At 33.2% G+C, this 26,284-nt stretch overlaps 1 protein-coding gene across 3 annotated transcripts; it reads right to left on the bottom strand.

Annotated features, from left to right (window-relative positions):
• Nucleotides 1-19,714: 19,714 nt before the first annotated feature.
• Nucleotides 19,715-25,828, bottom strand: LOC130805145 (uncharacterized). Of its 3 annotated transcripts, XM_057669807.1 has the most exons (6): nt 25,616-25,786; nt 22,149-22,206; nt 21,774-21,819; nt 20,407-20,495; nt 20,221-20,318; nt 19,715-20,133 (listed from the first exon to the last, which is right to left on the bottom strand). In XM_057669807.1, exons 3-6 carry the CDS (start codon nt 21,781-21,783, stop codon nt 20,043-20,045), a joined length of 288 nt encoding a protein of 95 aa, XP_057525790.1. In that variant the 5' UTR covers nt 21,784-21,819; nt 22,149-22,206; nt 25,616-25,786; the 3' UTR covers nt 19,715-20,042. The 3 variants fall into 3 exon arrangements, 2 of the variants coding, with proteins under 2 accessions (XP_057525790.1, XP_057525789.1); XM_057669806.1 differs by lacking the exon at nt 22,149-22,206 and having other exon boundaries at nt 25,616-25,785; XR_009040146.1 differs by lacking the exons at nt 19,715-20,133; nt 22,149-22,206 and having other exon boundaries at nt 20,259-20,318; nt 20,407-21,279; nt 25,616-25,828.
• Between the last annotated feature and the right edge of the window lie 456 nt (nt 25,829-26,284).

The raw sequence follows: 26,284 nt of genomic DNA on the forward strand, positions 1-26,284 counted from the left end.
AGCAATATCCTGGGGATTCCCCTCTTTCTTATCCCCCTGGCTGATATGACATAAATACAAAGGGTGTCCTTGCCTCACAAGCCTTTGCAACTCTAAGGTCGACACCAAATTCGTCCTGGGTCCCTTGGGAAACTTCCTGTATCTAACGCTTTCACCTCTTGGTCCTTCCAACAAAACTCTCTGCTCTCTGCATTCAATAGTGGCCTTATACCTTCCCAGCCAATCCATCCCCAAAATTACTTCTAAACCTTCCATATCTAACACATACAAGTCGCTAAGAAAGACAACCTTTCCTATCCTTAAGGGTACATCCCTATACAGTTTTTCACAACTGTACAATTTTCCCGATGGTACAGCCACCGTATAAGAAACTTTTTCAAAGGTCTCCAAATTCAACTCGTTCACCTTACTCTTTGCAAGAAATGAGCATGTAGCTCCCGAATCAAACAATACATTCACAGCTATAGAATGAATGGCGAACGTACCTGTAACCACATCTGCTGCCTGGTCAGCTTCTCTTGCACTGACCGCAGATACCCTTCCGCTCGCCGGCTGTACATTATTTCCTCCCACGTGATTTCCCCCGCGCTGCATTTCTGACCCTTCTACTCGATTTCCATCTACCCGGCCTTGCCTGCCATAAAAAGGTCGCTGGAATCTCTGATCAGCATTACCACGATTTCCATTCCCGTGCTGTTGACTGGCTTGACTACCAGCGTTGTTTAAATTTTGTTGCCGGTTTTGACCATTCGGATGTTGACTTCTCCCCCCTTTCTTTATGTAGCATTCAAACTCTCTATGCCCTCTTTTGTGGCAAAAGTTACATTCGATCAGATTTCCTTCGCAATCTTTTGCCGGATGATTTTTCTTGCACCTCTTACAAAAATACTTCCTCTCATTGCCATCTCTGTCCAATAATGGCTTAGTAACCTTCACGTTGTTCCTAATTCCTGAATTCGAATTAGACCCGCCTCCCTGAAAATTTCCAAAATTCCTTGCTTTCTTCTGATAGAAGCCCGACACATTCTCCAAAGCCTGGCCAGAAACTTCTTTCCTTTTCTCAGGGACATTACCCTTCTCTTTTTCCTTTTCTTTCCTCAAAATATTCCCTATTTGTGACGCTCGCTTGTACATCTGCTCCAGTGTGTTATATCGGTCACTCTCAATATGCTTTTGAATATCGAAAGATAAACCTAGCTCAAAACGTTGCATCTTTTTCTCCTCAGTGGGTACATCATCAGGACAATACTTGAGGTATTCCATAAATTTGTGATAATATTCGTCTACCGTCATACTACCCATTTCCAATCGCGCAAACTCGTTCGATTTATCCTTTCTAACATGCAGCGGATAAAATTTCTCTCGCATAGCTCTTTTGAACAAATCCCAATCAAAGTCTCCCTCAGCTTGCTCTAATAACCCCGATCTACTGTTTGCCCACCAGTAGTCGGCTTCCCCCACCAAATAAAAGGCAGCTTGATTGACTTTTAATTCTTCTGGGCACTCGACGACATCGAAAAGTTTGTCAAATTCTCTTAACCAAAGTTCCAGTTCTGACGGTTCTCCCTTACCATCAAAGGTCGAGGGTTTGCTCTGACTAATCCTTTTGCTCATTTCAGAGGCTAATTCCGACAAAGACTTCTCTCGGGGGTGCATTTACATTTGTTAACGCTTTCACCAGATTTCTTATCGTACGGTTAGCATCACTTCGAGACAGTCTCTTCCTAGAAATTGGAGGCATCTTCTGCAAGCGAAAGAAAGGTACAAATCAAAAGAAAGTCCTAAGATTCATAACCTTTGGAGAAAGAACAAGGTTTGCTGGGTAAACCTAACAGTCGCTTACTTGTTTGTTTATCCCTAAATATATATACATATATATATAGGTATTGTTATTTTCATTATTCGTTATTTTTACTGTTATTGTTATTAATATTATTATTATTATTATTTTTTTTTTTTTTTTTTTTTTTTTTTTTTTGAGTTGAATAGCTTACAAAAGGAGAATTACATGTATAATACACGAACTTACAACACCAAAAGAAACAGCAAACACACCTCAATATTTTATAGATATCTGTTGATACATCAAAAGTTGTCTCATACAAGAGTTTACATTATTACCTTATCGTTTATTTGATTAAAAAGATACAACTAAAAAGAAAAATAACTCAAGGAAAGATGCGAAAACAAAACAAAAGGAATAGAACATCTAGCGCCAAGCATCCCAAGTGTCAGCACCCTCATCGTAACTTGCTATATCGAAGTCCTCATCTTCCCCGTCTTCTCCAGAATCAGAGCTGGAATCCGAATACGATTCTTCTGATTCACTACCACTATCTCTAGGGCTGCTTAATTGTAAATCTTCTACCTCTTCCTCAGGATCTTCCTCATCAAACCACCCCCTATCAAACCCAACCTCAAAGCCATATAAGTCGTAATGCGATCCCCAGTTCTCTCTCTCATCATCATCGCTGGAAATTTCTATATAAATAGGCGGTTCACGACTAGGCTCCCACATCTCAATATCACTCTCTGTCTGAGCCTCGGTTTCCACCAGTGGGGAATCCGGAAGGACCCGCTCTCTTAGTGGTTCCATGGTCCCATTGGTGCCGCCCGATATTGGAGGCTCGCCCTTCCTCTCAGGGGTTACACTCTTCCTAGATTCAGACAAACGGTGTAACCTATTTAGGTCCAAATCTAAGTCGTAACATACTCTATCGGCTTTTTCCTTAACCATAAGCATCCTTTCCCTATAATCTTGGATACTTTCACCACTCCTTATTTTCCATATGTCAGCGTTGGAAACTTCCCTCCAGACAGATTCAGGGTCAAACCTCGGTACCTCTCTTGATTCACTGGGGGTGCGTGGGTCCATAGGTGTCTTTCCCGTATACATAATCCTGAACACATACACATAACGAAAAGGAATCAAGTAAGAAAAATTGTTAACTAAGGACACCTAGACACTTTATAACCTAATGGTCCAAAGCCAGCTACATCACAACAAATACATTCAATGTTGTTTTTTTTTTTTTTTTTTTTTTTTTATCACATTCGACCATTCCCCGTCTCTCATTCCTAAGGTCTGATATTCCTTTATCTCCTAGAGAACGTTGGCTCTGATACCAATTGTAACGGCCCGGTTAAAGTGACCCGGAAAATCATGTGAAAACATGAATCCGGTTCACTTACGGACACAAATAAACACATCCTTACTCGGATCGTCAACGTTCCAACGGTAAAGGAATATGGTCAACAAAGAAAACAGCGCCAAACAAAACAAAACCAAACAAAACAGCGGAAGTCTTTACATACAACTCGAGAGCCCACCGGCCTCTAGACTAGCTAAAAGTTGTACGAAATAAAAAGAAAACATCATAAACTTTGTTTACATAAACTGAGGTATTTAGACTCATTACAAAGTAAGTCTAGACTTGATAGTTACGGGTTCTAAGCTGAATCCTCACTCCAGCCCCCTCCTGCAGTTAACCTGCTGCACGTCATATGATAACACGTAGCAGGTTCCAAAGAACAACCAATACACGTCAGAGACTTCATACATATACAAAACAGGTTGAATACAAGCATTGTGTTTACCCTAGCATGCAAAGGCTCTATTATGTAATCTTTATTCATTATTTCCAAACCTTGTAACGTTGCCCGTCCTGTTCGGGTCGTACAAGTCATATTCCAAATTTGTTTTGGTGGAATACACTTGGGAGAGCAAATCCCAAGGCAACCACCTACCTAAGACGTTGCCCGTCCTGTTCGGGTCGCCAAAGGCTAAGTATGCATACCCCCATGGTGACCATAAAGATCCCTGAATGCCATGGGAAAAATAGTTGATAGTTTTCCAATTTATTTGTTAACCCTTCTGGGTAACATATCCATAAATTCTCAATTTCCACATAATCATTTCATATTATTTGAGGTGTCTAAACCTTATGTGATTACAATGCCTTGATTAGGAATAAAACAACATTACTTGCACAACCATATAAACAGTATGGTCTAAGCGTGTACCTTTAAACACTGCAAATCCAAACGACGTTTAAGCACGACAGGAATTTCACCCTCTTATGAATCGAGGTCCTAATTAACAAACACACAGAACGACCACGTTTAACGGGTTTACACACACAATCCACTCCATACTACTAAAATATCACAAAAACTTGATAATTTCAAATGTTTTCATCCAACTCATGATTGCTCCAAAATTCCCATTCTGACCAGAAACTTTTATGGCCAAATCGGACAGTTTAGAAAATTCAAATTAAAAATCCGACTTCACCGCTGCGTCCGGAACGCATCAATTACCTTGGGTACCAATTTTCATAATTTATAGCATCCGATTACTATTTTTAATCATTTTAAGCGTTTTAACGAGTTTTAAAGCGCATCGATTAGATAAAACAACAACGAAACATACCCAACACTCGGATCGGGGCGCCACTACCGAGGCAGCAGCAGCTGTCCGAAACTCCTTCTACTTAAATTATTTTTATTTTATATATATTTTTTTCTATTTAAATTATTTGATCCTTTTTAAATCTCCATACCAAAATACACCTAACCAAAAATCGAATTTACATTTTACTAAGATAAAACAAATAAAACCAAATCTCCTATCACACAATCCACTTGATATTTCCACACATCTAACAATACATCAAATCCCATCAACGATCTAAACCATCATCAAAACATAAACTAACAACTTTAGTCATACTCATCCTCAAGATCTTCAAGAACATTTAAAATTTCATAACCATGATAAGTAAATTAAATATTTGATCCTCTTATCAAATTTAAATTTTGTAGAGAATCATAAACCAACATTTTTTTTAATTTTAAACCGAACATATATATATAAGGACAATCCTTTAAACAAATCAAATTTTGTTAAAGGATTTGTAAACTCATGGATACTTACATCACTTAATCCACACACTTAAAATTTCATCTAACAAACTAAAATCTTGTTAGAGAAATATAAATCGTAAAATAAATTCAATTTAACATTTGAATAGACTTTATTCTTATAACAAATTTAAACTTTGTTAAAGAATGTAAATCAAGGAAAATTTTGCATAACAGAAATATGATTTAACCCTTTTAACAAATCAATTTTATCAAAGGATTATTAAAGAAAACTTATATAAAATACTCAATCCTCCTAATAAGTCATAGGATATCATCATATTGAAAGAAATATTATATAATCTCATACTAGAATTTCTTATAAATAAAATTTATAAATAACAACTCAACTTACTTACCCTTTGATTTGAAGATTGGATTGAACAAAGTTTTTTTTTTTTTTTTTTCTTGAATACCGAAACAAGAGCAAGAAAAGAGGAAAATTTTCTGAATTTTGTTCACTTTGAAAGCTTAGGAAAAGTGAGGAAACTCAAATGATGCTTAAGGATTAATAGGCACTTAAGAGGTGAGCTTAATGTGCCATAATACTCACTTATGAGAGGAGTTACAAACTCCTCCCATTCCTCCTCACCACAACCGGCCACCCCTTCACTCCCCTCTCAATTTTTATTTATTTGTTTTTTATTTAATTTAATTAATTAATTAAGTCATTATTATATTATTGTTAAAATAGAAAGAACCGTTACGCGATAGCCTCGTACGCGATAAAACTCGTTACCGTTAAAATTTAACTCACTTTATTTCTTAAAATTATCTATGTGGAATAATATAATTTAATAATACGTATTTATTTTATTTTATTATATTATTTCTTAAACCCGATAAATTACGGGGTGTTACACGGCCACTTATACTTCTTAATTTCATTACGTGCTTTCCAACCCGAACCATGTGCTCTCGGGTAGAATGCAGGTCTTCACGTTCCTCTCTTCAAACATAAACTCTTGCAAAACACGCATAGATTAACTCGACCTAGGCATTAACAGAATACCTAACTCATATCCTTATAGATCTTGTCTATCTTAAGGTAAGCGTGATCATAGTTCGTAATACCCTTGAAGTAACTTAACTTAGGCACACTTCTCACTAGCATAAACTATTCTATCAATAATAAGTATACGTTCTATCAATGAGTAAATATTCTACCAAAGAATGAACCTTCTATCATTACATAACTTTCGATCAATGAATAAACTTTCTATCACTGAATAGTTTTCTATCAGTGGATCTTTTCTCTACTTCCTGGCATAGTGACACTCCAAAAGGCGTTATCGGCCTCCCGGCGCCCAATGGCAAAGTATGAGCTCATGCCCCCTCCAGCTGACCCTCTCGGGTCCTACCTTCGGGCTAAACCTAACACACTGGGGTACTAAACCAGTGAAGAGGCCACCATATTGGGGTTTGCAAGGCCCGCATGGTAACACCTCGGTCAAGGGGCGTTATCGGCCTCCCGGCGCCCAATGACCCAAGCATGCTCATACCCCCCTTACGGTGGTCCCGTCGAACCTCACCTAGGGGACTAATAAAACAACCGGACATAATCCAGTTAAGTCACGCCAGCTATTCATAATATAGTACCTTATCAGATGGGAATAACTTCCACTCTCAACTATTAATGAGCGCCCTGGGATAGCAGCGCGCTAAAACCCACTGAGCCACTCAATAGAATATGAAATTCACCTATAAAGGAGTCATTCTAACTCCAATTAGGCATAATCTAATTCTTAAATAAATAAGGGGTAGTTCTCGCTCTCTATTAACTCTCATTCTCTAAACTATTCTAAGCGCAAGGATTTCATAGTCGATAGCTCTTCATGTAAAGTGTACTCAATAGTATCTCATAGTTTCAATGCAATGTATATTATCACAATAAACAATAATGTCTTAAAGCAAATTGCGTATAAGGGTTAGTTACTGCGTGTACGTACCTGTAAGCGTCACCGCACGATCAAAAGTCACAAAATCACCCAACTAAGGCTCTACTTTCCTCTTACGTAATAGGCACCTATATAAGTTATGAGTAGAACTATTAAGTTCCCTTAACTACTTTGACATACCAAACTAAATACCAATTTAACCGCTATCACCCATTCAACATGAGTTTCCGATTACTCTAGCACGCACACAACCTATTCAATACAAGTCAAAAATTATTAACTCAATACAACATAAGTCTTTCCATCAATTTAAAGTAGAAGTATGTGTGAATAGTTTCTTTACATTAATCAACTTGAGTTATAGCGATCCACGTTACTTTAGGATAACATATCAATTCACACTTAAATCTTGCGATGTTCATGTAGTGCTAATATGACGACAATGACGAATCTTAAGTTTATCACATCGCAATATCATCCATTATATTCTTCAAGGTTAGGAAGAACTACAATCACGACATCATAACTAGTAACTTTAGCAACTCTCAACAATAAGTTAGACACTATGCTCATGACTTATTGAAATTACGTATTTACAACATCAATAACAACCTAATAAGGTAGTAGTAATTCTCTACAATTAAATCAATAACAATTAGCAACTCCTACTTCCAATTAACAACCAAAACCATTTCTATAGTCAATTGTAATCAAAATATTACTAATTGCCACCACGATAATCAACAAAGTCTCAACTACTTATAAGATTATTGAATAAATCATCACATCACCAAAGTAGCATACAAACACACACACACTACTAGTAATCACATCTCTAAATAAAACCCTAATCATTTCATTTCAATGACAATGCTTTTAACTACTACCCATACTAGAATTCAATGAGACTAATACAATACACAATCAACACACAACTCATGAACATGGTAGATTCTAATTAAAATTAGTAAATTAATCAATTGGAAAGTGAGATGCTTACAAAGATTAAAACTAGTAAGAATGGTGAAGAGGAGGATGAAGGTCGTGGTGGTGGTGCACGAAAGCCAAGAAGGGCTGGAGAGGGCCTTAAATCGAACAGCAATTGGCGGTTGTTCGTGGGTCTGCTGCCGGCCAGCCACAGCGAGGGAGGAGGGAGTGTGCTGCGGTGGCGAGAAGAAAACGCAGCTGCTGGTCAGAGGAGAACGCAGCCTTGCTGTTGCTGCTTGCGGGAAGGAGAAGGCGGGCTGCTGCTGGTCGTTCACTGGTGGCGCAGGGGAGAAAAGGGGTTGCTGGTGTCCTCGTGGCTGCCGGGCTGCTGTGCGGGAAGGGGGAAAATGCGGGAGTGAGGGAGGAAGGAAGAAGAAGAGAAAGAAGGAGGAGAAGAAGGAAAGAAGTGACGGCTCCCTCTTGAGTGTTTAGGGTTTCAACGTTTTTATACTCGTTATTTCTATTATTATGATTATTATTATTATTATTATTATTATATATTTATTTATTTATTTTTTCATCTCGATTTGTTTTCTTACGAGACCCAACTAAGAGACTCACCTTCGAGGGCTCACACATTTTAATAAATAATCATTTCGATTCAAACCTCTTTATTGGAGAAGTCGTAACTATATTTTTAATATATATATAAGTCGACATTTAAATCCGTATATGAAAGAAATTTATTAAAACTAATTCGGAAATAATTAAATAATAATTGTAAAATCTTTAAAAACTATTAAAATATTAAATAATTACGTCATTAAAATCTCAGGGTGTTACATTTGGTGTGTGCATTCATGTGGTGACTCTTGGGATGGAATCCCATAAGTTTGTCATGAATGGGTGTATTAAGATGAGTCTTAATATTTGTGGTTTATGATGATGATTAAGGTATGAATTAATGAGTTAATCAAGGGAGTTATGGGACTTAATGAAGAAGTTCAAAGGTTTGATTCAAGATGCTCAACTATGCAAGTCGAGCAATACTGTTAGAAGCCCTCTGAAGTACCGCTTGACCAGCTCGCTCGACCGAGCGAGCTTCAGAATGGGTCGAGCGAGCAGACAGAACGCAACCAGAAACTTTCTATAGTCCGCTCGACCAGGCCGCTCGACCGAGCGAGCCTCTGCTTTGGTCGAGCGATGTCTCTGATGCTCCTAAGATGCTGTTTTTAACTCTTCAAGTTCTTGGGATGTTTTATTATCATTTATTCATAGCTTTAATATACTTAATGTTACTTAGTGTGATCTCTCCTATAAATAGAGAGCTCTCATTGTAATGATATAAATCCACAAAATACTCCCCAAGCCAAACACTAGCCTATATCTCTTCTCTATTGTAATTCTCCATATTTGAGAGTATTTTGAACTCCTTTGATAATATAAGAGATACTACACACCGGAGGACGTAGCCTAAGTTGGGTGAACCTCGTTAAATTTTTGTGTCGTTTTATTGCATTATTTTCTCCTACAAACATCGATATCGTTGATAGCGTAATTTGTTTGTCACAAAACCTCATACACTCGATCTTGGCAATATTGGAGTTTGAAACACATTGTTCGAACTCTAATACATCATCGTTCTCAATACCTTTAACCCCAAAGTTCACGAGGATCCCCATCAATTTCTATACTACAATTTACTTTAAATTAAAATAATTAAAATAATTAAAATAACCAAAAGCGCTTGTGGCTCAATGGATAAAGCATCTGCATGTGGAGCAGAAGGTTTGGGGTTTGACCCTTACTAGACGCAATTATCAATTGAGGGGTTTTTTGATTGCGCGCATCTCTCTTTACACCCTTTTTGGGGAAACAGGTATGATTTGTCCACATCTTTTAGAAAAAAGAACACCCTCCACCCGGACCCTGCCTTGTGCGGGATACTAAGAGTGTCCTTTACCTTTACCTTTTTTTGCCTATAATAATCTCAATTTTTAATAAACCATTAATATTCTCAATTTTAGGATCACTTACCGACTAAGAGCATTGTTGCTAAAATGGTGACCGATTTTTGCATGTTAATTGCTAAAAAAAAAAAATCAAAAATCAAAAATACTAAAAATTAAAAGTTATAATTAAAAAATAAACTTACTTGATTCTCTTTTTCATTTTTTCAAATGTTTTAATTTTTTTTATAATTTGATTTTGTATTTTTTTTATTTTTTATTCAAAATGACTTGTTTTATAGGTCAGAGGTTACCTTGGTGCATTTTAGCAAGCACTTCTATAGTTGGGATTATTCATGTTTAATTAAAAGTTAAGATTATTATAAAAAAATTAATAAATTATTGAATTATTTTGAATAATTTTTTCTTTTATATTTATTTATTATAGTTTGTCATTAACAACAACAATAAATCAATTACAACAACAACAACAACAACAACAACAACAACAACAACAATAATAATAATAATAATAATAATAATAATAAAATAAATTGAGAAAAACGCACACAAATTGCATTTTTGGCCAATGAAAATATAATTGAGCCAAAACATTTAAAACATGGATTGTCACAGAAAATCTCACATAATTATATTTTTGTTACACATAAAGAATAAGAAAAAAATATGAATTGATGAAATCAAATAAGATACTAACATTCGACATCATTTGAGTAGCTTTTATTCACAATTTATTGGTTCATTCAAAAGCTGTCAATATATTATTTTTAGATAAAACAAAACTTTACAATCAAAAGAGCGACAAAACAACCAAAATGAAGAAAGACAAACCATTTAGAATGGATCTCTTTCCTTATCAAAATGGGACAAGTATAATAAACCATTAAGGATAGGAAAAGAAAAACTCCTATCAAACCCAGACAGAATCAATTTAATATGTTTAAGTATATCCTATTAAATTTATCTTATTTCTATTTTTATCATGATAAACACTTTTTTTTTGTTTCTCATTTATAAATTTAACTTGTCTTTTTTTTTTCTTCTAAAATCACAAAATTTTCAATCTTTTTATGTAGTGTACCTTTAACTATTTTTATTCAATTTTTCGAATTTTCACCCTTTTTACATGAGTTTAGAACAGTAATAGGCTCCAAATTTCATGTTTTTCTGCCAATGGAAAAATAGGCGAATATTCCCTTTTGTTTCTGCGGACTTATTTTTCCGCTTTTACCTTTTCTTTTGGGTCACACACATTAGGTCCAAGGCCTCAAAAGTCAAAATCCTTAGTAGCCCAAAAGTAAGGCAAGTTACAACGGGCCCTTTTCAGATGTTTACCGATCAGCTAATTTTTTAAGAAATCGTCTCTTTGTGATATGTATTTTAAGCCCAATTTATTAAGTTTAATGGCTATCTATCGTATTTTTAATGGCTACTTACATTCTCCTTAATGTTTACTTACTGTATTCTTAATGTCTACTTTCAATATCTTAAATTTCTAATTACATCATTCTTAATGTCTACTTAAAATATTTTTAAAAATATATAATGGGTCAGCTCAATTAGAGATGGTCTCTTAAAGAAATCGTCTCTCAAAAGAATCACAAATTCTTTTATCATCTGCAAACTTTGTTTATTCAGGTTGATCCTCCATAACAAGTATTATTAGCAAGGTCAACTCCAAATTTGGAGTCGGATATACGGTAGCTGACCTTGCTTATAATAATTAAGTGCTTCATTCAGGTTGACCCTCGATAAGAAATATTATTTTCACTTTCATATAAATAAGAAGTGCTCATAATTAAATAAATCATTTTAATACTATTCATTATGGTTCGGAACTAAAAAATTATAAATTCTTAACCTATTAAAATAAAACGATGATTTTAAATTAGAAAAATAAAAACAATGTGCTACTCATTTATAGAAATTGTTTAAAGTTACTTGAAAAGCAAATAATATCATGGATTTTGTAATTTGTCGGCTATCGTGGTCTGTGGATTCGTAAAGAAGACTAAATATTATTGAAAGGTCAATATCAATTAGCATGCTTTATAAAATATAATAAAATCAAGGACCTAATTAAACCAAAAAAAATATTGTAAATTGTCTAAAAATGAATTTACAATAATTCAAAACCGATCTGAAGACCACAAATAAACACTGATATTATTAATTTCATCCGTTTCATTATACTTGCAATTAATAATGACATTTTTTAACACAACATGTCATAATCAGATAAAAATATTTCAAATCGAAGGTATTATAAAATATTGTACCCTTATATATCGGAAATTTCTCTAAATAAATCCAACCAAGTACAACTTATCAATTAGTAGTTTGTCTTTCTTATTTTGCTACAATTTTTTGCTTTGTGTGTACTTAAATTGTTGCAAAAATGGTTATCACCATCTTTTTATTGTAAGTCTGTGTTAGTTAAATAGTTTGTCTAGCCTTTCAATTTACATCACTTTTATTTTGACTATCCTATTAATTTTACGTTCTATTTTTTTTCAATAATCTCACTTTCATCTACAAATTTATTTTATTTTCTCATTTTAACTACTTATGTTTATATTGCAATTATTTATTTTATTGTATTATTGTCCAACCTAATTCATTTTTTTCCTAATTTTTACCAATAAAAATAATATATTATATATTAAAAAGACAGAAAAAGTACTACTATAATAAAATTCATGAATCATGACCCATTGGTTCTCATGTTTGCTTCACAAACTTTAAGGAAATCTTTCTAGTAGTAATACAAGGTACAATGTAGTAAGCCCTTCGTTTTCTCATCATATTGGTAGACTACTAGATTGCCTCTCTATCTTACTAAATTTACCTTATAAATATTTGATGAAAAAATTAGTAAAAAAATTTGTGTGAGTAATATGTAGATGAAATGAGGATTTAAGTTAAATGTGTGCAAGAGAATTAATAGAAGAATATGAGTAACGACTTTATATAGAAATAATACAAATTTAATGAAATGGACTAAAAAAATTAGACAAATTTTATAGGATATAGAAAGTAGTAATTTTATTTGGTGTAATAGACTATTAGCGAGTAATATTTAACAAAAACTTAGTCAACTCAATTGGTAAACTAAATTATTATTGTGAGAGACGCGTTTATTGGGTCGGTCTAATATTTTATTAAAAAAATAAAATTAACATATGCATGCATCATTACATGTGTTAACATATTTGGAGTTTGTGTTATAATATATTGAAGTTGGTATTTTAACATATTTGAGTTGGTGTTTTATCCTATTAAAGTTGGTTGTTAATTTTTTTGGAATTCGTATACTTTTAACTTGTTAAGTTGTTAATCTATTAAAGTTAATATTTTTAACATATTGAAGTTGGTATTTTAACCTGTGGAAGTTGGTATTTTAAAGTTAGTATTTTAACCTATTTGGTGTGGTTTTTATTTTGTTAAATTGTTAACATATTAAAGTTGGTATTTAACCTACTAAAGTTGATATTTTAACCTGTTAAAGTTGGTATGTTAACATGTTTAAATTGGCGTTTTATGCTGCTTAAGTTGTTATTTTGACTTATTTAAGATGGTGTTTTAGCCTATTAAAGTTGGTGTTTTAACTTGTTGAAGTTGATAGGTTAACCTGTTGAAGTTGGTATTTTATAATTGTTGTTTTAACCAACTATAACAGGTTAAAACCCCTACTTCAATAGGTTAAAATATAACCTTTAATAGGTGAACAACTTAACAGGTTAAAACAATTTAATAGGTCAAAACACCAACTCCAAAGACCAACTTTAATAAGTTAAAATACCAATTTGAATAGATTAAAACACCAATTTTAAATAGGTTAAAACAGGTATTGCGCACGTTTGTTTTTAATTTTTTTTTAATCGTAAAATGTTAGTGGGTGGGTTTGAAAAGCTGTCTCTAAAGAGACAACCTCTCAAAAGACGATCTTTCAAGAGACTAACTATTTTATTTATTATTGATACTTGTCAGTAATAAGTTATTTGCCAAGTGGGTAAGTGAAGTAATATCCTAATGTAACCCCAAATAATTCTTCCTAACCTACCTGAAACCCAACAAGAAACCCAACTTAAAAGCCTAAATCAGCTTACCCAAAATTACCCAACATAACCCATCTTAAAACCCATAATACCCTTCTAAAAGAAAAATAAACTATAACATAAGCTTTTTAAACAAAAAGAATCTCCAAAATAAGCTACAGAAATTCGAATTTCCAAAATAAGCGTCTTCGTGTAAGAGTCTAAGGTTAGGATTTTTGTTCACTGTTAGTAACAACGAACAAAAGAAAAAAAATTTAATTTGTTCGTTGTTAATAACAACATACAAAGAGGGACAATGTCATAACATTTAAAGGAAAAAAAAATAATCAATAGTTTGTTAGCTGTTGATAACAACGAACAAGCTTGTTTGTAATTTTTTTGTCCTTTTAAACGTTATGACATTGTCCCTTTTTGTTCGTTGTTACTAACAGCGAACAAAGTATTTTTTTTTGTTCGCTGTTAATCATAGCGAACAAACCGTGACTTAAGGCTCGAACACGAAGACGTTTATTTTGAGAATTAAAATTTCTTGAAGCTTATTTTGGGGATTTTTTTGTTTAGGAAGCTTATTTTATAGTTTATTTCTAAGAAAAACTTATGTCCAAAAGAAATTTAAAAAGCGGGTAACCTTGAATTTTCGGCTTTTTCACATGGTAGACAAACCTTTTTTTTAATCCCCGTGGTGATCTTGACCTTCCAATTTTTCCACATGGTAGACAAAATATAACTTTTTTTTGTTAACTTTATGCTATTTTTACCCAACGTAATGATTTTTTTTCAAAAAATAGATATCGTGATCACCCTAATAAACCACATATTTCAAAATCCAATTGAAATAAGTACTTAATTTAATAAAAAACTTAACATTTTGTCTACCACATGGAAAAATTGAAAGTTCAAGGTCACCACGTGAATTATGAAAAACATTGTGGAAAAGTAAAAAAAAAAACTCAGGGTCACCACACAAAATTTCCCATATAAATTTAATAAAACCTCATATTCAAACCACCAATAGAAAATGTGTATAGGTAGAGAAAGCAAAAAATGTCAAAATATCTTCGATGAATTGATTTAAAAAAAATATCTTCTTATTCCTAGTTAATTTCATAAATTCATATTTATTAGTCAATTAATGAAGGAATTAAATTTCACTGTTTTAATAAATTCTAATGATTGTATTGTGTAAAATGCTCAGACAGCTTACTACTTAACAGGGAAGTCTTTATTATGTTTGATGAGATAGTTCAAAATGACTGTGTAATTCTTAGTTATAAACATGTATTTCCTTCTTTAAAATTGTATACATCTCTTTAGATTGTGAAGCATGTGCATTAGTTAAAAGTTATAAACATGCATATTATTCTAGTTTTTCTCATAATGAAAACTATGTTAATTCAATATGACATTTGGATTTCCACATCTGAACTTAATACAATTGACTTTTCTTGCTTTATGACTTTTATAAATAATTGTATTCGTATAAATAAGGTATATATGTAATTTTTGAGTAAATTCTTATAATGAACCCAAAGTTAGTAAATTTTGACGATTATATTCGTTTTTGAAAGTAATGCCATTGCAAGTCATATGATTGACAACTCATAATCTATTATCCTATTATTTAATTGAATTTTTCTCTAATAACACTACAAAAAACTATTGAATTGACGACACACATTTTCGTCGCCATTTGATAGCTAAATGGTCAAAAAGTAGCCTTGGCGACGGGCGGGCGACGGGCTTCGTGGTGGTCGCCTTTTTGTTCGTCGCTAACACCAAAATGGACGCCATTTCCTCGCCATTTTTAAGGAAAAGTTGGCGACCACGGGGCGACGAGAAGGCCATCGCCAAAAACGTGTCTGACATGGCGACAAGAATCTCCTCGCCATCATTCTCGCCAGAGTCGGCGACCAAGTGGCGACCATAGCCTCGTCGCCAACTTGACGACCAAAATCTGATAGCTTTTTCGTCGCCTGCTGCTAGCGACCACATGTTAATGCTTTTTGGTCGCCGTGTATATATATATATATATATATATATATATATATATATATATATATATATATATATATATATATATATATATATATATATATATATATATATATATATATATTTATATATATATTATATTTATATATATTTTGTATTAGTTATAATATTAAGATAAAAATATATACACATAAAACAAATAATTAAAAATAAAAGAGCTGGAAATATTATATATAAAACTAAAGTCTATTTACAAAGTCACAAAAATTACATATATTTAATCATTCATTTGGAGGAGGTGGAGGAGGGGGTTGATTCAAATTGAAATGCGATTCAATGAATTTCAAAAAGAGTTCTCGTTCTCTTGTTATTTGTTACATATATAATCAGGTTGTGCAGGCTGAGAAAACAGAATATCCGTTGGCTCAGGAGGATAGATAATTTGAGAGGCGGACCCAACCCCAAATACCTCTTTGCTTTTTTTTTTGTTTGAACCGCTTTCTACGTTTTTTATAGCATCCAACCAAATTTAACTTAGGTCGCGAGTTGGATGCTCCTCCAACAAAGAACGATATTCATCCTTCAATAAAACAAAGAAATCAATTACCAATAAACAAAGTATTAATTGATACTAAAAATAAATAAATAAACAAGTTTAATAGATTATTACGTTAACTTTGTGTGACTTGCTATTCGTCCATTGGGAACAATCCCCTGTTTCATTGTCAAAGACCCCATGTGTTCGTGTAAATATTTCATAGGCCGTGGGTCTTTGACCTTTTGATTGTTCCTGAAATATTAAAAAAAAAATGACTTAAAATTAAATAATAAAAAAATTCAATATAATACTACTTAATTGACTAAATACTCACCAAATCCCGCATTGTTCTGGCGTGCAGGATTGAGCCACCTATATGGGTGGCTTCATCTTTGTCTCTTCCTCCACGTCTATTGGAGGAATTCCTAGCCGAAACGGCTTTATTATCTGGGCGTTCCCAATCAGCCTTCCATCGCGCCCATGTCTCATTATCGATGGAAGGAGGTTTAAATTCAGGCTTGCTTTTCAACGTCCTGCGCCATTTGAAAAGCATATCCGCATAGCGCTTTGCGGCTTTTTCCTCCCATGACCTTCGAACGAAATGTTCGAGGCGAGGGTCCCATTTGTATTGTTTCTAAATACATAAATGTTTCATCAAATAAATAATTAAAATAATTTATATATAAAAAAGTCTAAAAATAAACAACAAAATAATAATTTTACCTTAAATTCATTAAAATAAAAATCTTTGGTGGGTTTGGTCACACCCTTCCAACAACTACCTTCGACATTTTGCCTATAATTAAAGGTAGCCCTTATTTTGGATGCAATGGTGTTCCCGGATATCGGATTAAATCTTACAATAATTAACAAAATTATTATTATTATTATTATTATTATTATTATTATTATTATTATTATTATTATTATTATTATTATTATTACTGTTATTATTATTAATTTTATATATATATATTGTTTTTTAAGAATTTATATAAAAAATTTAATTATTATTATTATTATTATTATTATTATAAATAAGAAATTTGAAATGAGTGGCACAATTATAATTTTTTAAAAATCAGGGGCAAATTTGTAATATCCTTAAGGAGGGGTGGCGATAAAATGAAAAAGGGTGGCGAAATTTAGCAACATCCATTGATCTTCTTCTAAGATCAATAACTTAAAATAAAGCTTAAAATAATCAAATTTAAAACAAAAATATTTTTTTAATACATCACATTCAACTGTTTTTTTTCCAAATATAAAATCTCAATCACTATAATCAAATTTATTTACTTACTATTTTATATTTCTTCCCCAAGAGTACTGGCCTAAATATTATAACAAATAATATGTATGAATGAAAAATGATCATATTATAATTAAATCTAAAATAAATTTGTAAAAAATTTGAATTTTAGATTTTGAAGATGTTCAAATACAAATTGTTTAAAAATTTAAATGAAAAGTTTAGGTGTACATTAAAAATTGAAATATTTTTAGTTGCATCTTAATCTTTAACAATATTTCTACCATATTTATTTTTGATGTGTGTTTGTTGAAATCGAAAAGAAATGAAAAATCAAACGTACGATGAATAAAAATTAAGAGTAACATATAACAACTTTTTCTTTAGTCATTCACGTATGTTAATTCTATACACACTTATCATAAGACAAGTGAAGTTTTTTCTCATGTGAATAATTTTCATGTACTAAAAAAAATTAATAGCAAGAAGAGGAAAAGCGTTTTCCATAAAATCTTGATTAAATTGTGTATTAAGAACTCTCTCTCCACGAGTTAATTGTACAAATAACCCTAAAAGTATATATAAGCCTTAAGAGCTTGCTAGATATTTTAACCTCTTTGATCAAGGGCTAAGATTATGTTACATATCCTCATCCTTAATTTTCTAATAAAATACCTAAGCTATTTTTTATAATAATATCTAAGATATTTACAAAGATAAATCTAAAACATCCTTCCAGATTAATATTCTAGGAATTTTCTAATTATCCTATTGCTACAGTAATTTGTAGCAAATATTATTCATTAATTGATCTTATTTAATATATTTTTTCTATATTCAAATGAGATGTTTGATTCATCTTAATACATATTTTTATAATATTATCTTTTTTTAACTTTTTATCATACAAAAGTAATATTAAGACGTAAAATTGCGCGTTATATAGCGTGAAAAACAAAAGTGTAACAACTATTAAAAACCAGAAGAAATAGATGAATATATTTACAGTCAGATGGCATAATATGTGATGTCGGAGGTGAACCGTGACAACGTGCTACCTTTGGCTGTTATGTACATCCGCCATTGGACGTATAGCTTTCTGAATGGGATGGAAGAGTATTGTTATATGGAGAAAGGATTTCAGCTATGATACTATGTTTAATATGTATGCCACCTAATGCCTTGAAATTCACAGAATGATAGATGTCTTGGGTTTTTACAAGAGATGAAAATTGTTACAATGTAGTATCGTATCTGAGATAGAGAAGGAAAGTGTGCGTTATCCTTGTTATAGTTCATAACGTATTTATGGTGCATGTAGTCTACTCAAAATCCCCAAACATCGAGCAATTGCTAACAACGATAGCACTCCATGACCCCGCATATGGTAACTAAAAAGGTAAAGGTAGAGGACACTTTCAATATTTCGTTCAAGGTAGGATTCGGGTGAATTTTTTTTTTTTCTTGAAAGATGCAGACAAACCATACTTATTCCCTTCAAGGAGGGAGTAAATAGGGTGCGCGCAGTCAAAAACCCCCCAATTGATACCTGTGCCCAATAAAAGTTGAATTCCAAACCTTCTGCTCAATATCCAGATGCTTTATCTATTGAGCCACAAGCGCTTTTGGTAACTATTCATAAAAATTGTAGACCGACCATAAGTTTTTTCTGACAAAATTTGCCTCATTCGTGAACACCCTGTGACTCTCATGAGGATACATATTATTAAGAGTTAACCCTACACCAAACACGTTTAATCAATTCCTAAAAAATAAGCTTACTTGAAAGAAATTTAATTTATTGATATAAATAGTACTATCCGTTACTTTAAAGCTCACTTAAAAAAATTTAAAGCTCAACCCAAGGTACTTCTATCTATATACATCTAGTTATTCATTAAAACTCCTTTTCCTTTCAATTTGTATACTTTCTATTTAATTTATTTCACTAGTTTTACATCCCTTCTTTTTTTTAGCAATTATCTATCTTTTTATCTTAATTACTCATTTATATCATCCATTTGTTTTTTTTTTTATCTTATTTTCTATTTTGTATCAATATATTCAAATTTATATTAATCAATAAATGACAACAAATAATGACCATGAAGAAATAATAGATGCTTCAATAAATAAAACTTTTTAAAGCCAAAAAACAGAGGAAAAACTTATTCAAGTATTGAGGCAGAGCTGGATGAAAATACAAATGTTAATAACAAGTATGAGTTAGTTTTGGATGTATTCCAAAACAGCAATTATTTTGGCCTTCTAACTCGGATTCGAAGGTTATGTAACCTTAATAAATAATCTTACATAGCAATCTCAAAAAAGGTTTAACCTAAATTTTTCTGCATATGTAATACAGCAAAAGAATGCACCTGTACTAAGAATGCATCAGTAGTCGTAGCAAAATCCGCAACTTCAACTGATTCTCGACACACGTCACCTAAACCCGCAATAGATCTCGATCGTTTATTTATTTATCTATTTATCATTTTCCTTTCCTTCAGAAGCTTCTGATTCCAGATCATTGCGAAATCCAAGCTCGGACATGTCTTGTTTTGCCATTAAGTTCCTGTGCCATACCAATCACATTCATCAGAAAGTTTCTGATAAAATACACCATACGGGGTAAAGAACAAGGAAAGAATCGAGAACTCACTTCTCCATTCGACATTGCAGATATTTCTTTGAAAATTCTTTACATTTTCCTGACGTATGGCCAGCGATTTTTAGACAGTTGAGGTAATCTTTTTTCTCCTGCAAGAAAACCCAAACACGAACTAAGCTGACCAGCAGGGAGACAGTTCAACAGAGGAGGTAGAAGTAAACAGTTTACGTGAGTTACCAAGTCGCATTCATGCATGTGATCCAGTGGGAAGACTCCTTTTTCTGGTGGGACTGGTCTCGCACCTCGGGTTCCACCAAATGCACCACCTGCGAAGAATAACTAGCATTGGGAATAAGGGAAGTCCAAATATCGGGTTAAAAAGTTGCTTTAAGTTTCAGGTGAAGTCACATTCTGTCCACATCGATATTACCTCAATGCCTCTAGGAGGCTTCCGCCACTGACGTAGAGGATAGGTGTATGTAAACCTGTCCTTGCAATTTGAAAATAACAAAGAGGCGGTCCACTATTGACCTCTGACCTGTTATGCAATTATTGTCTACTAATTTCACGACAAATATGAAGTATATACAATTTGATGAGCCAATTTTTGACAAATTCGTTGCAGTCAACATTAAAACATTAATTAATGGTCAATCAATCCATAAGTCGTCAATCATGTAAAAAGACATAGCAGACCGCAAGAGATATTTTGCTCTCGCATCTCGGTTATTCAGTCCAAAATTAGCATCAATTGATAAGAGCACAAAATGTAAAAGTCATTACAGTCTCACAGGCTAAAAGTTATAGAATAAAATCCTATTAGGGAAATCTTCTTGGATGATTATTATTAGAATAATGTGCTATACTTCAAATCAAAATTCAAGAATCAAAAAAACAGAAAAATAAACATTCAGTTGAAGCAGCTGATTACGTAGATTCTGTATGCATATTTTTCCTCTTCAAAGTTCTGTCAACAAGATGACAGTTCAGATTTTAAGATCATTGATCATTGCTTAAATGCTGAAGAGTAATCACAGCTGACAAAGTTGAAGCAGAAGCTAATCTCATATTTGTTGTGTAGCTTCACAAACATGTCTTCCTATACGCTCTCTTCACAGAAATAGAAAAAACAAAGTGAAAAACATGGTCAGCAAGACTCCTAAATGAAGAGGATTTGTAAATCTTCAACTTGTATCTTTTCTATTTAAAAGAAACAAAAAAGGGAAGAAAAGAGGATGTCATCTCAGCCAACGTATACCGACTAACAAAAGAAATACAAGGCTAATGAATGTTGTAGTCTCACGTTTCATTGGCAGTACTAAATGATAGCTGGATTAAGGATTTTGTATGTAATTTTGCAGGGAAAGTCTGATGACATGTACGGGAATGCTTCACCATCCAAGTATGTACTATGTACTATTCTCATAACAAGTAATGTGCTATAAAATGAGAGAATTCTGAGAAGTGGGAGTTTCATTGAAGATTTGAGGTTTTCATATTTGTTCCATCTCACCGAATTTTCCTCAACTAATTAAGAGTCTACGAAATAGTAATACTAAAATTAATGAAATTAGAAAAAATGGAAAAGTTGAATGATTACTTACCAGCACTCATTTGTAATCTTGCTTTCCTGTATTTCCACTGCCTAACCTGCAAGACCCAATGAACAATGAGATATTTAGAGAATTTTAAAAGAGGTCAATATATAATTTATTGACCCTGAAGGGAATTTGCATGAACAGAAGATGTCTATAACCTAAGATAATGTTTTAAAAAAATGTTACTTCACGGTGTCATCATCCTTTTTTGACGGAAGAAAAATCTCACATCATAGGTCTAGATAAGAACACCAAATATGAGAATAAACGGATCACTTATGCTCCTAACAAACTATGAATAATCATAAAACCTCCTGAACCCTTAGCATGCTTGGATATGCTTGTCCTATCATCTAGACGAGAGGGGAAGGAGGTGCATACCTAGTCCAAAACAAAGCCAACAGCCCAAGAGCCGATCAGCAACTCCTTCCCTAAAGTGCTGCTCGAACCAAAGATAACTTTAAATGTTACAGATCTAGAAAGCCCACCCTAATGAAGAAAGCTAAAAGAATTTCAACACTGAAAGTGAAGCAAATGGTTCATTTTTACTCTTATTGTAGCTTTCCAGCAATCAATCAAAATCATTTTGCAGTCTTTTGGGAAGAAAGAATCCAAGGGAAACACTAGAGAGATTCTTTAGCAATGCCTTGCCAACGGAAGAAGTAAACTCATTAAATTTAAGGCTAAGTTGACAGCAATCATCAAACAAAAGGGAACAAGAAGATGCTGTCCAGGAAACAATAGAATAGCATTTTATTCAATTTCATTGATGAGCCATTTACCCTTACACTTATAACTTATTCAGGAACAATATTTACTATTATCAAGAAACTGACTAGCACAGCTTCTAAAATCTCACTCCCTCGAACGCCCCAGGTACAAACTTCAAGTCCTCTGTCTATATTCTAGATATACCCTAGCTAGAATATTCTAGACTATAAACCTAAATTTACAAGAATGCTCTAGAGTCAATCTACAGAATTTAAATTAAATCTTCACAGAACCCTCCAAGGTCTACATATTTCCAATGCTTCCACAAATTTTATGCCCACCGAAGGCCGGCCCAGCATCATATGCCCTCATCGCGTCCACTAGGGTCATAGGAGGAAATCATATTGACCTATTAAATAGGGAAGTGTTTAAATTTTCAGTGGTCAAGCTTGGAGCACAGAGGCACCCCCTTAGTTTCAAAAAGCGCGCCTCACTTTGCACCTTGTGCGCCTCGAGCTCAGGCTCGGCTGAAAACGCCTCGGTTGGGTGAGGCAAAGCCCACTACAAGAGGCGTGCGCCCGGTGCGCCTCCTTGTTGGGTTGGGTAACTAACTTATCCTTGCTTGTTCGAAAATGAAGTAAAACTCAAAACTCAAATTTACTTGAATATGAAGTTCAAAAAATCGTTCCTTCTTCAAGAAAAACAAAAAGCATGCAAACAAGAAAATATTCTCTGTATTCTCATTATAATAGTTTTGTGTTAAAGTGGTGTTTGACGCAAGAATAATAAATGTTTTCAAGTTTGTTGATACTAAAATATGAATGTCATGTTGTTTGAAGTATTATATATGTATTAAAATTGAATTTTAAGCTTTAGCGAAAAAGTGCGCCTCACATACAAAAAGCTCGCACCTTCGCCCTACGCTTTGCGCCTAAGCTCTAAGGGCCTTTAGCACCTCGGTGCGCCTCGCGCTTTTTAAAACTAAGGGCAACCCTATGTGCATCATTGTTCAGCCCTACCAATGTGGTGTTTTGGTCCTACTTCTAAAGCCACTGGATTGTAGACCTTTGCCACAAGTAGCATTTAAGGTCAAGACTAAAGCTAAAGCTCATATCTGCAAATATCTCATCATAAGCAAGCCATACATTTTGAGGAACTTTTAAAGAAGCTTTGCTTGTAACTCCATCAATTTATCCCTAGCTTCGCACACTTGATTCTCAATATCAGAAAAAGAAATCTGAAAGTGCACCTGCTCCCAAGCCCCTTTGTCCAAAAAACCAAGCCTTTTTTTACCACATATTAGGATATCTAAAAACACGTATACCAGGAGAAACAAACACCTAATCGAACACTACCAGATTCCTGATCAAGCAAACTACATTGGAAAATTACACTATCCAAACTAATTCACCTCAGAAAAAATCAAAATAGAACCCTCCATATATCTAGATTTAGATAGTTATTGTGTTACAAACCAACTGAATAGCAAAAATATTATGTTAGATGAGTGGCTTGAAGAGGAAGGTATAGAAATAATTAGTTGGAGGAAAAGAATGCAAATAGGAGATGAAGATTGAGAGCTGACCAGATAATTGTTAAATATTATTCAAATTTCTTGTTATTTTGAAGGTTCCAAGCCTCTCGAAAAGCTTGCAGTGCCCTATCACATTTCCTTTGTATACAAACTTAGCTTGGATGTTTTCTACCATTAATGAACATGAATGATTACTCATTATCTAACATTTTCTTCCATCAGCCCATAAAATTCAATGCTGATGGCTTATCAGTAAACTTCCCTTACTTCTTATTAAGTTCTTTTAACTTATCCTCAACATTGAAATTATAAAATTACAGTTCCTCCCTTCATTTAAATTGTACCATTTCTTCTACACATGTGAGCTTCTTTAGAGAATTGGCCTGACTAAAAGAGAAATGACGTGTTGGAGCAAGCACAACATCCAAAAGCAAGGAATCACGAATGAGCAATTGTTATGCTCAAATGAGTAAGGGCAAGCCCGATGCTCATCTAGTTGTGTTGATTGAGCTCAGACGCGCAAATGAGATGCCTGGGACAACAAGTGTGTCTATAGAAAATTAAAGAGAATTTTTCAAAACCCTTGAGCATTTGACAAGCCTTTTAAAGGCAAAAACTGGAGAGAAAATCTAGGAGGGTAGCTTTCAAGAGCTTTCTAAAAAGGAGATAGCATAAAGGAAAAACCACAATGGAAGAGGATTTGAGGATAACTCATATGAGAGCTAGTTCAATGCCCAAAACTATGAGGATTAGAGAGAGCAAATACTAAGTGAGTTTGAGAACCAAAAAGTGTTACCAAAACTATGAGGATAACTCATTTGAGTAGTTTTTTTGGTTGAGGAAAGATAAGAAAGTTACTATAATTTATTGTGTGTTGCTGTCTTTATGAAAATTTTGCTATAATTGTTGCTCTAGATGCTTGTTTGTTCCTCTCAACCCTAATTTTCTCCCAAATTCTTAGCAAGGGAACATAAAAAATCCTCACATCTTACGTTTTACAAACCACCATAACTAATAATCATAATATCAAATTCATATTACTACATGGAAAACTTAAAAACTGAATCAAAAAATGAAACTCACATCTCACAATTACAAGAAGTTCACAACTGATTTAGAAAAATTACAATCAATGATTCTAAATAAGTTAGGTTCACTAAATCAAATAAAATTAATTATAGTTCTAACAATTTCAAAGCAAATTAAAGTGAAGACTTGATGAATTCAGGATGAAACTTGATAATCTAACAAACACAATCAATAATATTACAAAACCTTCAAACATATAATTAAAGTCCATTTACAGTGAAAACAAAACACAATAAAAAATAACACATTTGCAAATCCTAAAGCACAAATATCCAATCAACAAAAAAACTAAAAATCTTTCATCCAAAAATACAAATAAGAGGGGGCTTTATCCTAAAAAAAAAAGAGCCCTTCAGATAATAAAAAAATCACTTTATACACTATCTCCAACTTCAACCATGCATCAAAGATGAAAAATAAAAATCCAAAAGCAGAAACTGCTGATCATTATAGAACAGAAAATACAGCAAGAGACTGAAAAAGAAAGGAAAGGAAAGGGAAAGCAGTAAAGTACCAAGAAAATGGTGGAGATGAGCGTTTATGGACGGTAAGATTAGCGATTTTCCGGCGATCAGCTGGAAAGTAGATGGAAAACCGACGAACTATGAATGAATAGACTGGGAAGAGACGCGATGGGGTTTTTTTGATTCAAAGATTGAAACCTAAAAACACGAGTACACAACGTTACGTATATAATGCAATTACAACATTAACCTTTTTTAAAAAATAGATAGAAGTATATCGGTGGAATCCGCAACTACTAATTTTTTTACTGTACATTTAAATTTTTTGTTTTCACCCTAGCCTACAAAGAATTACGAATGGTTAAATTTGTCGAGAGCTTATATCTAGATCTAGCAATATCAGGTGTCTTGTCCAGGATCTGATTATAAATTTTTATAAATATTAAATTGTGTAAGAGACGCCTTAGCCCTCACTTCTCCCTCCTATTAAGCCTATGTTTCTCATTTTTTCTTACGCTATTTATCAATAATATTTATTTGTTACTAAAACAGTAAATAAATATTTGACTTTTTTTTATCATTTCTTTGTTCGCTATTACTAACAACAAAAAGCTTTTTGATTTTTTTTTACTTGCACTTCTATTTGCTGATACCAATAGCGAATTAATAGCTTACCTCAGATTTAAGTTGAAGACACTTATTTTGCAATTTAAAATTTC

This window comes from Amaranthus tricolor, chromosome 2 (assembly GCF_026212465.1).
Source record: "Amaranthus tricolor cultivar Red isolate AtriRed21 chromosome 2, ASM2621246v1, whole genome shotgun sequence".
In the NCBI taxonomy this organism is placed as follows: Eukaryota; Viridiplantae; Streptophyta; class Magnoliopsida; order Caryophyllales; family Amaranthaceae; genus Amaranthus; species Amaranthus tricolor.